The sequence below is a fragment of the Lipotes vexillifer genome, unplaced genomic scaffold (genome assembly GCF_000442215.2).
Source record: "Lipotes vexillifer unplaced genomic scaffold, Lipotes_vexillifer_v1.1 scaffold1691, whole genome shotgun sequence".
In the NCBI taxonomy this organism is placed as follows: domain Eukaryota; kingdom Metazoa; phylum Chordata; class Mammalia; order Artiodactyla; family Lipotidae; genus Lipotes; species Lipotes vexillifer.
In genome coordinates, this window is record NW_006789046.1 from 1,036,915 (window position 1) to 1,049,711 (window position 12,797).

The 12,797-nt window shown below is 62.3% G+C and overlaps 1 protein-coding gene across 1 annotated transcript; it reads left to right on the top strand.

Moving 5' to 3' along the window:
• Nucleotides 1-2,707: 2,707 nt before the first annotated feature.
• On the top strand, nucleotides 2,708-12,445 carry TEPSIN (TEPSIN adaptor related protein complex 4 accessory protein). Its single transcript, XM_007462332.1, has 12 exons — nucleotides 2,708-2,755; nucleotides 4,614-4,686; nucleotides 4,993-5,084; nucleotides 5,242-5,335; nucleotides 7,484-7,551; nucleotides 7,735-7,813; nucleotides 7,939-8,010; nucleotides 9,991-10,168; nucleotides 10,309-10,422; nucleotides 10,539-10,617; nucleotides 10,775-10,909; nucleotides 11,885-12,445. Exons 1-12 carry the CDS (start codon nucleotides 2,708-2,710, stop codon nucleotides 12,443-12,445), a joined length of 1,593 nt encoding a protein of 530 aa, XP_007462394.1.
• The last annotated feature ends 352 nt before the right edge of the window (nucleotides 12,446-12,797 follow it).

Below are 12,797 nucleotides of genomic sequence, written 5' to 3' on the forward strand. Positions count from 1 at the left end.
CCCGGGGACGTGAGGTGGAGCTCGCAGTCCTTCCTAATGCCCTCCTGTCAGGGTCTTCTTGGCCTGGAAGAGAAAGTTCTTTGTCTGAATGAGTTCTTTTCAAGTTAGACATGGCTCTAAAGTAAGAAAACTACCACACCAAATGCCATCTTCTGGCAAATACAAAGAGCCTGGCCATGGATGTGCAGCAGGGGGCCCCTGGGGCTGGGTCTCTGCTCCCACCTCCACAGGCCACGGAGCTCAACCTGCTCTGTGGCCTCAAAGCCACACCCACCCGTGCCAGGCACTGTGCACCAACAAGTAACGTTTAGTTTTCCCCCTGTAGCGGAAACTCTGAGGTCAGAGATGCTGAAACACTTGCCCAGGGACAGGGCTCCCAGGGACGGAGCTGGAAGTGGCACCCAGAGCCCTCTGCCTCCTCGTTCAGCCCCGTGGAGTCTCAGGGTCCAGGCAGAGTGGGCAAAAATGCGTTCACCGGCTTGTGTTCTTAGGTGAGAAACCCCTAGGTTCCCTGTTCTGAGCTTCCAGTGCCCAGGGCCTGCAGTTAGGTCACCCTCAGGGGAAAATGGCACGAGAGGCAGCGACATGCTCCCGGGGGCAGGACGACGTGACAGAGGCAAAGGAGCGTAAGGAATCACAGATGACCAGACACCTGTAATGGGTGATTCCTGACTAACCACTGGCGGTAGAGGAAAGCCTAGCGTGGCCAGAAGTGTGTGATCTTTACCTCACATGTGAATCCTTCCAACCAGTGACCACAGAATGAAGGTTTGTCCCCTCCCCGAGGGAACACTCTAAGTTAAGCAGGGAAGCTGCCAAGAGGCAGGAAGCAAGTCCAAGGGACACATGCAGCTTGGGTGAAGGGCACACGTCGGATCAGAGGTTGGTGACAAGGGCTGAGGCCACATGTCCCAGCCACAACGATGGCAAGGAAGGTGCAAGGAGTTCTCTGAGCCCTCCAGGAAATGAGGGATAGCCCACGCATTCTCAGCCATCCTGGAACATCAGGAAACTGCCTTGGATTCCCTGAATTCTGCCAGGCTGACCCAACTGCCCCCTCTTGGGTCCAGTTCTCGAGATACGCAGTTCTGGCAAACAGCTGACCACTGGGTCAGGGGCACCCAAGGCCATGACACCAGCTCCAAACCCTGTGTTAAAGCCTCATTACAGGCGGTCTCCACACCCTCCTCTTGAGAGGCTGGAACTCCCATCTCGGTTCCCCAGAGAGCTCCTCTCTCTCAGTCAGTGTGGGTCTCTTCCGACCCTACTTCCTCCCCATCCTTTACAATAAATGCATCAACACAACACCATAGATCTTTACTTGTGCACGGTGTCTATTTTCACTGGCATAGCATTTGATCAGATGAGGATCAGAAAACGCCACAGCTCAGAAACAGAAACCACCTGTTACAGAAGGGTTAGAGGCAGAACTGAGTCCAGAGCCAAGAGAAGGAACACACTGTTGTCACCACAGCCCTCTTCTGCGCCAGTGAGAACCAACCAGCGCGGCTGGGTGGGGGACTTCTCAGCCTCTGTAACCTTGGTCATGACAACAAACCTAAGATACACTCGTTTTTTCTCCTTTCATCCTCTGTGAAATGGGGTAGTCGAAAGGAAGGGGAGGTCGGGGTGCCCGGTTGCAACTGCCCACGCACAGCACACACGTGGGGTCCTAAACACCAGAGAAACTAAGACAGCAGGGGCCGGGACCCCCACCCCACCCCCCACCCCCCACCAACAGTCCCGCAAAGGGTTACAAGGCACTGGCGGGTACACGTTGAGAGCGGTGCTCCCCCAAACTGACGGACACTGGCACGCGCGCTCCATGGCGGCGGGGGTCGCGCCGGCTGATGGAGGATGTGCCGCGTCTGAAGCACTTGCTGGCGCCCAACACCACCCCCAGAAGAAAAGGAAGCCGGAGGGCCCGCGCAAGCACGTGGGTGCCAGCCTCCCAGGGTCCGTTCCCCGGGCGGGGCCGGCGCCCACCTACCGCGGCAACGAAGCAGCTCCGTAAGGCCTCGAACTCCTGCGCGCACAGATCCTTCCTCAAGCGGCCGCCCGGGGCCATGGACGCCTGCACGCACCTGCCGTAGGCCGCGGCCTGGGGGCGGGACGGGGACGGGCGAGGGTCGCGGCGGCCCCCACGCCCGCCGGTTACCCGGGCAGACCCCGCCGCCGCTCCCCAGTCACCACCACCCCGCCAGCCCGCACCCCGCCCCGCGCGGCCCTTCCTGCCCCGGCTGACGACTCCGCACCTCGGCCCCACAGGCCGCCAGGCGATCGGGGAAGGCGCGGAGGCGGCTTCGCACGCGACCCCACACCGCTCCGTTCCCCGACATGAGCAGCTCTTCCTGGCACCCGCGGGCGCCGCCATCTTAGGTCCAGCCTCTTCCGGCACCCAACAGCTTAATAGGGCGGCGCTTCCGCCCACAACCTTTCTTGCGCTTTGTCATTGGCCAGGCTTCAGCCCTCGCCTCCGCCTCTCCTCCGGAACCGCTCCTGGTGTTCTAGAGCCTTGCAATTGGCTCGCGGTTTTGTCTGTCTTTGTCCTTGGACTTTGGATTGGTTCACGTGCAAATTGTTTCCCGAAGTCAGCCGCAGGGCCCGCCTCACGCGAGTGATTGGCCAGCGGGGTCAGACCCGCGCAGTTATTGGAAGGGGCTCGGACCTGGCGGGAGCTGGGCGGGGCCGGAAGCTGACCGGCACCATGGCGGCCACGGTGCCGCTGCGGGACCGCCTGAGCTTCCTGCACCGGGTGAGTGCGGGGGGGGCCCCCGGCCCCGGCCCCGCCGCGCGCCGCCTCCTGGCCTCGCCCCCGGCCCGAGTCGGCCGCCTCCCTGGCTCCGCTCGACCCTCGCGGCGTCCCCGCGCCGGGCTCTCCGGCTGCTCCTGAGCTCGGCGTCCCCTCCGTCGTCCCCCGGCCCCTCCCACTTGTTCTCTCTACTCTTTTCCACCCCTTTCCGTCCCCTCCTACACCCCAGACCCCTCCTCCTCTCCCCTCCTACTCTTCGGCCCCTCCCAAAGCTGGGGGACCCCACAGCACGTACGTCGAGGGGGCGGGTCAGGCCACCCGTGTGTCAGGTCCACTGGGGACAGTGAGACCGCCTTGAACAAAATCCAAGTTGAGGAAGAGAGCTGTGGGACCCCAACTTTTGTTCTCTTACCCAACTTAAAGCATCAATAGCTTTACAGAAAAGGAAACATAGTGACCCCAAATCCTGTCTAAGATAAACACAACCAGACACTGGTCCGGGAAACGGGGGAAAACCTTTTATTCAGTGGCTCAGGCAGTGGGGGAAGCCCTGAGCTCCACTCCAAATTGTGCAGAGAGGACTGAGAGTTTTCAGGACAGAAGGAGGGAAGGGTGGAGCTCAAGTGAAAAATTATAGGCAGTTGGGCAGTGTCCACGGGATACCGGCTGCTGTGCTGATAGCTGGTGGTTACAGAAGCTAGGATCCCATCGTCCAGTAGCGACTGGAAGACAGGCCTTGTCCTTCCTGGTGGTTACATTTAGAGGAGTGGCCTGCAGGTCCTTGAGAAACATACTCCCGAGTTGTAGGAGTTCCGTGTTCACAATTGTAGGTCCTTCTTAGAAAATGCTTCTGAAATGACCTTGAACCAGTAAATTCTCCTGGCACCTCGAGCTTCCTCAGACAGGCGGTGGGGATGGGGGTGGGGGGATTCCCGGTTCACCCTCGTGCTGCCAGAAGCCCAGTCAGTTCTCTTTGAGCAGAGATTTCGCTACGTGCCAAGCATTCTACGGTTCTGCAGACCTTGCCAGCTCCCCTCTGGGTCTTGGTGGACAAATAGCTAAAGAGTGTGTACACACACAGCCTCGTGCGACATTCAGGCAGACCGTATCTGTGGCCAGCACCTCCCAGAGTGCACCTGAAGTCTGTCTACACTGAGGCTCGTGCCCCCCAGATGTTCAGTGATGTGGAACGGGTGTTTCTGGTTTTTATCCCTATAAGCTATACGTCTTTGTGCTGAGTCAGCTCTTAATGTAAAGGCGTTTCTGCTAACAGGTAAACGTGAGACACACAACCAAGTAGGTTGTTCTTGCTTTGGGTTGTTTCCGTGGAGTCCCTTCATAGAAGTGGAGCTGTGGGTCGGTCAGGCTGAATGGTTATGTCACTTTGCTGATTTGTGTTCCAGAAAAATGTAATCTTCCCAGTTCCCTGTGTGGGAAGTGGGAAGGGGGCTGACCCCAAGGGCTTTGTTTTTTGTTGTTTTTTTTTTGCCAGTCAGTAAGTAGGTAAACTAAAGGTGGTTTTAAGTTGTGCGGCTGTAAGCATAGGGGTCTGGGGGCCATGCCGAATCCTGACCCAGAGGGCCCGTCACCATGGAGACCACCACCCATTTCCTCTTCCTAGGTGTTCATCGTGACCTCCACAAGGGAGGCTCCTGCAGGCTTCCTGTGGCCAGTAGGACCATAACTGCCCTCTCTGGGTCCCCTCACCCTGTGGCATGCCAACAACGAGATGTGTGGAGACTGGTGCCCCGAGAACGAGGGCTCCTGTGGCCCCTCTCAGGAATGGGTGGCCCCTTTCGTGGCCGGGGGCCCCCTGTGTGCATGGCCACTCACTGTGGGCAGGGCTCTCCCTCCCTTTCAGCTCCCGATTCTCCTGAAGGGAACGTCGGATGACGACGTCCCGTGTCCAGGCTACCTGTTTGAGGAGATCGCCAGTATCCTTCCTTGTGGACACACGTGGGGGCCCTGGAGCAGGGTTCCTGGGCTTCTACCCTGAGCGGGCCACGGCTCCTTTACCATAGTAGCCAGGTGTGAGCGGGCTCTGAAAGCCGCACTACTGATGATATGAGGCTCAGGAAACCCTAGAAGCCTGATGCTCCTAAAACCAGGGCCTGGGGTGGGCGCCTGTTGGGGGGACACACTGAGGAGCATGTGGCAGGAAGGCCTGGCTTCTCTCCCAGGCCAGTGGCCTTGTGCGGCCCAGGGTCAGCTCGCCCCTTCCCTAACCGAGCACCTCCCAGAGATCTCCCACGAGTCCCTGGGCAGCAGCCAGTGCCTCCTGGAGTACCTGCTGAGCCGTCTGCAGAGCGGCTCTGGCCACGTGAAGCTCAAGGTGAGTCCGTGAGCGGCTCCACAGACCTTCCTGGGGGTTAGTTTAGGGCCCCCGGTGGTGAGGCTGGAGGGGAGGGGTGAGCCGGGGGCGCAGTGGCTGTGTCGGGAGGGGTGCCATTCTTTGGGCCCAGCTCTGCCCCACGTGCCTGCTCCCCCAGGTACTGAAGATCATGCTGCACCTGTGTGGTCATGGCTCCTCGTCCTTCCTGCTCATCCTTAAACGCAACCCCGCCTTCATCCAGGAAGCCGCGGGTACGGCGCCAGCACAACCCAACGGAGGTGCAGGGAGGAGGGTGGCCAGAGCAGGTCTTGGCCAGATCCCTTAACCCAGGCCCCCGCTTCCCCACCCCTTACTCATGCTCCCACCCTGTGCCCTGTCCACCCTGTCCTCTGCTGCCAGCACCTCTGTGCCGGACCCTTCCCTCCTCCCCGCAGGAGGCCAGGCCAGCTCAGCTGGGGGCTCCTCCAAGCCCTCCCTGCGCTTAGCCCCCTGCTCCTCCCCTGTGTTCACCGCACTGTACAGAATGACTGGTGTCTGTTCGTGAGCCCTGCCAGGCCCTTGCGGCCTGGACCTTTCCTGTCCTTGTGCCCTGCACACGGTGGGCGCTCGGCAAGCGTCTGCACTGCCATCCCTGCCATGGGCTCTCTCTTCTCCCCAGGGCTGCTCCTCAGGGCCCTAGTAAGCCTTCTGCTGTTGGAAGGGCTGTGGGAGGACGGGACTGGTGAGGCCGTCAGGAGAGGTGGGGCTCTGGCCTGTCGTGATCCAGGCGACAGGTGGGTCTGGGGTGGAGCCCCATCACTCACCCGCCCCCAGGCCGGAGGTGTCCGTGCGTCTCTCATCTCTTGTTAACAAGGACTTGCGGGGACATGGCCTGAGATCTCCTTGGGTGGGGCAAACTGAACAGGAAGGCCTTGGTGCTCAGGCAAGAACCCACCCTGCCAAGCTGTTCCTGAGAGGGCAATGCCATGGAGGGGACTGAGTCCCTTGGCCACTGCTTGCTTGCAGGAGACCCTCAGCAGTTAGCGTGTGAGTCCCACCCGCCAGGTGCTGGGACTTATCCCACCCACACCCCAAATCCACTGTCCCCCCTTTACTGCAGGCAGGACTGAGGCCGGGGTGGGGCTGGGCTGCCTGTGGGCCCCGGGCCACTATGCCAGCGCCTTGGAGACAGGGAATGGCCTTGAAGCGGGCACAGACCATGACTCAGCAGATGCCCAGAGGCATCCAGGGGGCTGGGGGTGCACTTGTCACAGCTCAGCTCTCCGGAGCTCGTGCACTGAAGCAGCATGGCTGGTCCACGCTCGCCAGCCAGCTGGTCAGAATGGGCCTGTCCCGCTGGGCAGCTCATGTGACCGTGGCTGGTGCCAGATGTCACCTCTATCCTGGTCTCCAAAGAGGGCAGATGAAGCAGAACAGGGACAGCAGACCGTGGTTTTCTGTTGGCACCAAAATCTCTTGAGCTCTGAGCACTGCCCCCAGAGGACGGGTGCCCAGATAGGCCTGCACAGGCTGTGAGAAGAGATGGTGCTGGGAGCAGGAAGGTACACAGAGAGGACGGCCCTACTTTGGAGGCTAGGCGGGGATCCCCTGCAATTCGAGGCTTGGGCCCCACAGGGAGGGTGGAAGCTGTGGCACGACAGCAGGGAGGTGCCCGCCCTACCTGGTTGCAGGGCCATGGTGTGCACACCCCAGGGCTGGCGTGCCAGGGTGGAGACAGCACCAGATGGGTGAAAAGTGAGATGTGTTTGGACAGAGGAAACAGAGAGGCCCTGCTCTTCCTCTCAGCTCTGAAAGGATGAGGTGGAGCCAGGCATAAGGGTGTCCTCCAGCTAGTGCAAGGGCCCTGCAGCAGGGAGAGCCCGCGAGTGGTTTAATGAGATTTAAGCTTATTTAATTCACCACATCTGAAGTTTTATGAGCAGGAGACTTTTCAGGCATGGTAAGGAACTTGAGTTTTATCATTTTTGAGCCCCTGGAAGCTCTAAGTGTTTTGAATTGGACAAGAGCCCCCTCTGGTTGCCTCTGGGTGGAGAAGGGGTTGAGGAGAGGCAGTTAGGCCGCGGGTGCAGGAGCTCGGGCAGGGGGCGGCAGTGGGGTCAGGGAGTGATGCAGCCCCTGATGTTCTGGAGGTTGGATTGCAGCCTCACCGCTGTGGGTGTGGGCCACGGGGAGCCGAGGGGTTGTGAGGGCATAGCCACCTCAGGCCTGGGGACGGTGGTGCATCTGTGCTTTAGGAAGCCCCCAGGGACTTGGGGGGTGGTGCTGAGCAGGGGCGTCATGGGGGGCTGGGCGGGGCCGAGGCTCACCACCTGTGTCGGGGGTGGGCTTTGAGGCTGGGCCCCTCGGGGTGGTTGGCATAGCCCAGCTCAGCTCTGCTCCCCTCTGCCCCTGTCCCGCAGTTTTCACGGGACCCCCGGATCCTCTCCATGGGAACAGCTTGTACCAGAAGGTGCGGGCAGCCGCCCAGGTGAGCCCAGGACCCAGGTCTCTCCCTGCTTTTCCCACCCGGGACTCTGGTTCCACTCCTGTTGCGGGACGGGAGCCCCTGTGTGTGGCCCTCAGATGAGAAGGGGACAGGGGTGCAGAGCAGAGGGGTGGGCGGGAGGACAGCGGCGTGTGGCTGTGCTGAGTGTCCTCTGCCTCTGCCTAGGACTTGGGGGCTGCCTTGTTCTCGGACACCTTGTCACCTCTGCCTCCTTCCCAGCCACCCAGGGCCCTGCCTCCAGCAGGTATGCAAGTACGTCCAGCCCCATCACCAGGTTCCACTCTGCGGGGGCTCATGGCCTCTCCTCCCCTGAGTATCCGGGACTGAGGGTGCGGGTCCCCGCTGCTGCTGACGTGGGCCTCCCCACAGGCATGGGCTCCCAGTCCAGGCCCCAGAGCTCCCTACAGGGCTTCGGCTACAGCAAGGAACGGGGCCACACAGGTGAGTGCTGTGGGGATGAGGGGCTGGGCGAGGGGTGGGCGGGGCCTGTGCGCCCCCCGACTGACTTCCCTCCCACCCTGGGGCAGCAGGACAGGTACAGCTGGCTCTGTTTAACCGACAGGTGAGCAGCCAGGCTGAGGGTCAGCCTTGCACTCGGGCCCCCAGCGCTGGCTCCTTCAAGGAGCCAAGGGCAGAGGGTGGTGGTCCCGGCTGTGACAGAGGTGATTTAGAGCAGGCCCGGTGCCGGCCCTGCTTGCTGGGAGAGCCTGAGGCCCCAGCAGGGCCACGTACGCCTCTCACGGGCTCTGGGCCGTGTCAAGCTGTTGTGCTGACTGTGTGGTCACGGCTCCCAGTTCCCTGGCACTTCTAATTCCTAAAGTGGGTCTGCCTCAGAGGCCCCACCTGTTCCTAATTTGGGGGTGGCCGCCGGATCACGCTCCGTGGGGCACTCGTGGGAAGGCTCCAGCCCTGGGCGTGAGCACTCCTTAAGCAGCCGCGGAGATTGTGGTTCTCAGGACAAGCACCTTAGGTGGCCCCCTGCTCCGAGGCGGGGACCCAGGGGGCCCAGCGACACAGCTTTGCTGTAAGCTGCCGAGCGTCCAGGTTCCACGGGGCCAGGATGCACTGAAGTGAATTCACCACAGAAGCTTCCGGAAGGGCCCTGTCCCTCCACACGGTCTCTGCTCTCTGACTGCAGCTTGTGTCCTGCTCCCAAGTCCTGGGTGGGGAGTAGGCCGGGGTACCTCATCCTGGGAAAACGGGGTAGGACTGAGAGGGGCTATGCCATCTCCTCTCTGTCTCTGGTGCAGGCTCTGCGGGCGAGGCCTTCCTGTCCACCGTCCAGAAGGCCGCAGAGGTGGTGACCAGTGCCATGTGCCCTGGGCCTGAGAGCCCCAGCTCCCAGAGGTCCCTTCTGCGAGGTGACGCCTACCAGCCGGCCGGCCTCGGCCCTCCAACCCCCGGGAACCCTCTCCCCACAGCCGGCCCAGGTGCCCGAGGTATCCAGCGAGACTCCTCCCCTGGAGGGGTCTGGCTTCCCCCTCCCAAGGCCCTGGGCTTCCTGTCACCTGTTCGGGCCAGGCCGGAGCTGATGGGGGAGGAGGGAGAAAGCAGCCCACCCATGGTGGGAGGGGGTACGAGCCACACCCTGCAGGTCCCACGACATCTCTCAGAGCCAGCATGCTCCATTGGCCACATGGGAACCCCCACAGAGCCAGCCGCCCACACGACTCGAGTTCCCTGGGGCCTCTGCGGTGGCTGCCTTGTCCCCGCACTGTCTGACGTCTCTGTCAGTCTGCTCTGGGTGGGAGCTTGGGTGGTAGGGCCCCACGAGAAGGCGGGATCCGCCCAGGATCCCAGCTGCTCAGACACAGAAGCAGGACTTGAGCTGGGACGGGAGCCCAGCCCCAGCTCTTGTGCGTTCACCCAGCGCGTTCAAGCGGCTGTGCAGCCCATCAGGGCCCAGGGACAACAGGGAAGCCCCCCACAGGGGCCAGGCTCCATGGCACATGCGTTCTAGTGGTGAGCTGTAAGAAAGGAAGGAGGGGCATCTGTCTGTGATCTCCACCTTTCCCAGAAGCTGCTGTCACGTTTGTCTGGCTCGAAGGAAGAATGTCAGGGCTCACTGGGATTTGAGAGCTGCGGTGCTGGGCGCTGCCTCACTGCCTCAGCCCGCTGCCCTGCGTGTCCTGCCTCCCACCTGGCCTCTGGTGCCTGGCACTGCTTCCTGCATTTTCCAGGCCGGGCGTGTCCCATGCGGGACCCCCACCCTGGCCCTGAGTCAGAATGTGCCCCATTCTGCCCCATCTCCTCTTGCCTGGTGTTTCCTGGAGCTGGAGCCCAGGCGGCCGCCCTGTCCACATCTCGGGACCCAGCCCCCAGGCCCTTCCCTGGGTCTCCCCATCCAGGGCTCCTGGAAGATGGACATGGGGCCAGTCTGAGGCCCACAAGGGTCTTACCCTTGATCGCTGTTTCTTCCAGCCACGAGACACCAGCCTGGGCAGGCCGGAGGCGGCTGGGATGAGCTGGACAGCAGCCCAAACTCTCAGGATTCTTCCCAGGAAAATGACGACCTGGGCAAGGCCTCAGACTCAGGTAGCCCGTCAGGCAGTGACAGCCCCTCAGGGGCCAGCCGGGCACCCAGCGACCTGGCAGAAAGGTGAGCCAGCACCCCAGGGCACCCCTCCCTGTCCTGCTCCAGGGTCCTACCCCGATGGGGGAGACTTGACCGGGAAAGGCTTCACCCCTCCTGGCATGGGTGGAGTCCACTCTCTTTCCTGACCTGCGTGCCACCGACAGGGTCGAGGCCGTGACCCTGAGTGACTGCCAGCAGGAGCTGAGCCTGGTCCGGGCCGTGACACGGGGGCCACATTGCTTCCTGAGCCGAGAGGAGGTGCAGCACTTCGTCAAAGAGTGAGCCCCTGACCCACTGCAGGCCCCCCAGCCTGCGCCACCCCACCCCTCGCCCTGGCTCTGCACACGCCCCCATCTTGCTCTGCTGGCTCAGCCCCATTGCCCCCTTCATGCAGGTGTGGACTCCTCAACTGTGAGGCCGTGCTGGAGCTGCTCATCCGCCACCTGGGCACAACCAGCGAGCGCGTGCAGATGGTGAGGGGGGGGAGCGGGGGTGGCCGTGGGTGAGGGGGGAGTGAGCACGGGATTCTGGTGGACCGCCCAGCTCGGCTGAGGGCCGAGAGGAGGGAGAGAGCTGGTCAGAGAGCGCTCCCTGGGGGTGGACCCTGCTGACATCAAGCCCGACCCGCAGAGAGCCCTGGGTGCCATCGCCTCCCTCGGGTGCACCGACCTGCTCTCCCAGGAGCGAGTCCTGCTCCTTGCCCGGCCTCGGCTGCAGGAGCTCAGTGTGGGCAGCCCTGGACCCGTGACCAACAAGGCCACCAAGGTGGGCAGCCTCTGGGACCCAGAGAAGTGGGCACAGGACGCCTCGGCAGCCCCACACCGTCTCCCCCACCCTCCACTGCCTTCCTTAGACCCGCCCCTCCTGCCCTTGCTGGACAGGAGGGACAGGTCATGCCCTTAGGACAGCGGTCGGGGGCCTGGCCTCTTCCCGTTCCTGGGACCCCCATGCTCCCCCGCCCTTCTGCCCAGCAGCTCTGCCCTCCGGGCGACTCGCTCTCCCTCATGGCTCGTCTCCTGTGGGAAGCTCTCCTCGAATGCTTGGATGCATCTATCCCTCTGTTCTGCACTCTGGGTCACAGCTCGTGGGTCTGAGCTCTGCTCCCAGATCGCCAGCTCCAGGAGGACAGAAATGGTTCTGTTCGTCTGAGTCCTCTTTCCACAGATGAATGTGGGGAGGCCACCCGGAATCTTCGCTGGGGGCCCCTCGGCAGCAGCCAGGCCCCGGCACCTCCGCCCGCTATCGGCATCCTTCGGCTTCTGGTTTCCTCTGTGGTGGCTGAAGATTCAGATCCTTAGTCACCTTCCCTAAACTGCCCTTCTCCAAAACACTAGTGAGCCTGCCACACACGAAACACGTTGTGGGCATGTCACGGTGGTGTTTCTAAAACCTGGGAAGGACCCAGGAGTCCGGCAAGTGGGAACGATCAGGGGGTTTAGACACGTCTGTTCTCTCCGCGTGTGTGTCAGGTGCTCGTGTGGCACCTGACCAGGGGGGCTTTTCCCGCTCTGGCAGGTCACACGGCAGCTTGATGCCAGGAAAGTGTCCATTTGTGTGACAGCGGGTGGGGAGCAGCAGCACTGCAGTTGGGGGAATGACACGAGAACAGTTGTGAGCGGCTAGCGGCCCTGCCCCCTGCTCTGGGCAGCGGCACTGAGGAGGGAACCGGGAGGGCCATGTCCTCCGAGATTCCTGGAGGAGCACAGGAGCCCTCACTGATTCCCTTCTTCCCTCGTTCAGATCCTGAGACACTTTGAAGCCTCCTGCCGACAGTGGCCCCCTGCCCGGAGGCCCCCAGCCGAGCCTGGCCCCGCAGTCGCCTGTGTGGGCCCATCAGACCTGCTGACCGACACCCTGCCTTTCACCGGGGGCCAGGCCTTCCTGCAGCCTCTGAGTTCAGCTCTGTTTTCGCCCAAGGGCACTGCTCCCCCATCGGGGCTGCAGCCCAGCCCTGTGCCCCCGACTTCCCTGGACAGCTGCCCGCTTCCAGCCCGTGCGGATGCCAGGGAGGCCAAGACCAGACTGGCAGGTTCCAGAGAGCAGGGGGCTGGATCCGAGCGGGGCCCGTTCGGCACAGACACTGCAAATAGAGGGCCAGAGCTTGACCCGGGCCCCGGGGATAGCTGTGACTCCTTGTTTGCTGGCATGGAACTGGTGGCCTGTCCCCGCCTGGTGGGGGCCGGGACTGCTGCAGAAGAGCCTCTCCCAGCCTGCCAGGCTCCCTGGACGTTGCCACAGAGGGTGGCAGCAAAAGAGCCTTCTGGCTCTGAGCCATCAGCTTTCGCATTCTTAAACTCATGATCTTGTCAGCCTGGGCCACTTGCAGAGTCTCTGTGTCCCCCGGCCCCTCACTCCTAGGACTCTGTGACTTTGTGCTGTCCCCATGCGCCCACAGCCTCTGTGTCCCACCAAAGAGTGGCTCCCCTCAGGTGTCTGCAGTCGGCCTCACCGCTCTGGCCTCTTCCCCTCGCCCACTGAGGCCTTGGTGTGGGCAGCCACCCAGCCAGGTAAGCTCAGAGTGGACAGCCCACCCAGTGACGAGAACAGCCACCAGTAAAACACAGATAATATTTCAGGAGTCCACGAACCAGCCAGAGCCAGGCCGGCACTGCTGGAAGGGTCATCCTTGCCCATGGGGGCTACTCCCCAACCT

Coding starts and splice junctions, on each gene's coding strand:
- TEPSIN (XM_007462332.1), top strand. CDS start 2,708: ATGGCGGCCACGGTGCCGCTGCGGGACCGCCTGAGCTTCCTGCACCGG. Junction 7,552..7,734: donor AGGTGCGGGCAGCCGCCCAG/GTGAGCCCAGGA, acceptor GCCTCTGCCTAG/GACTTGGGGGCTGCCTTGTT. Junction 10,910..11,884: donor TGACCAACAAGGCCACCAAG/GTGGGCAGCCTC, acceptor TCCCTCGTTCAG/ATCCTGAGACACTTTGAAGC.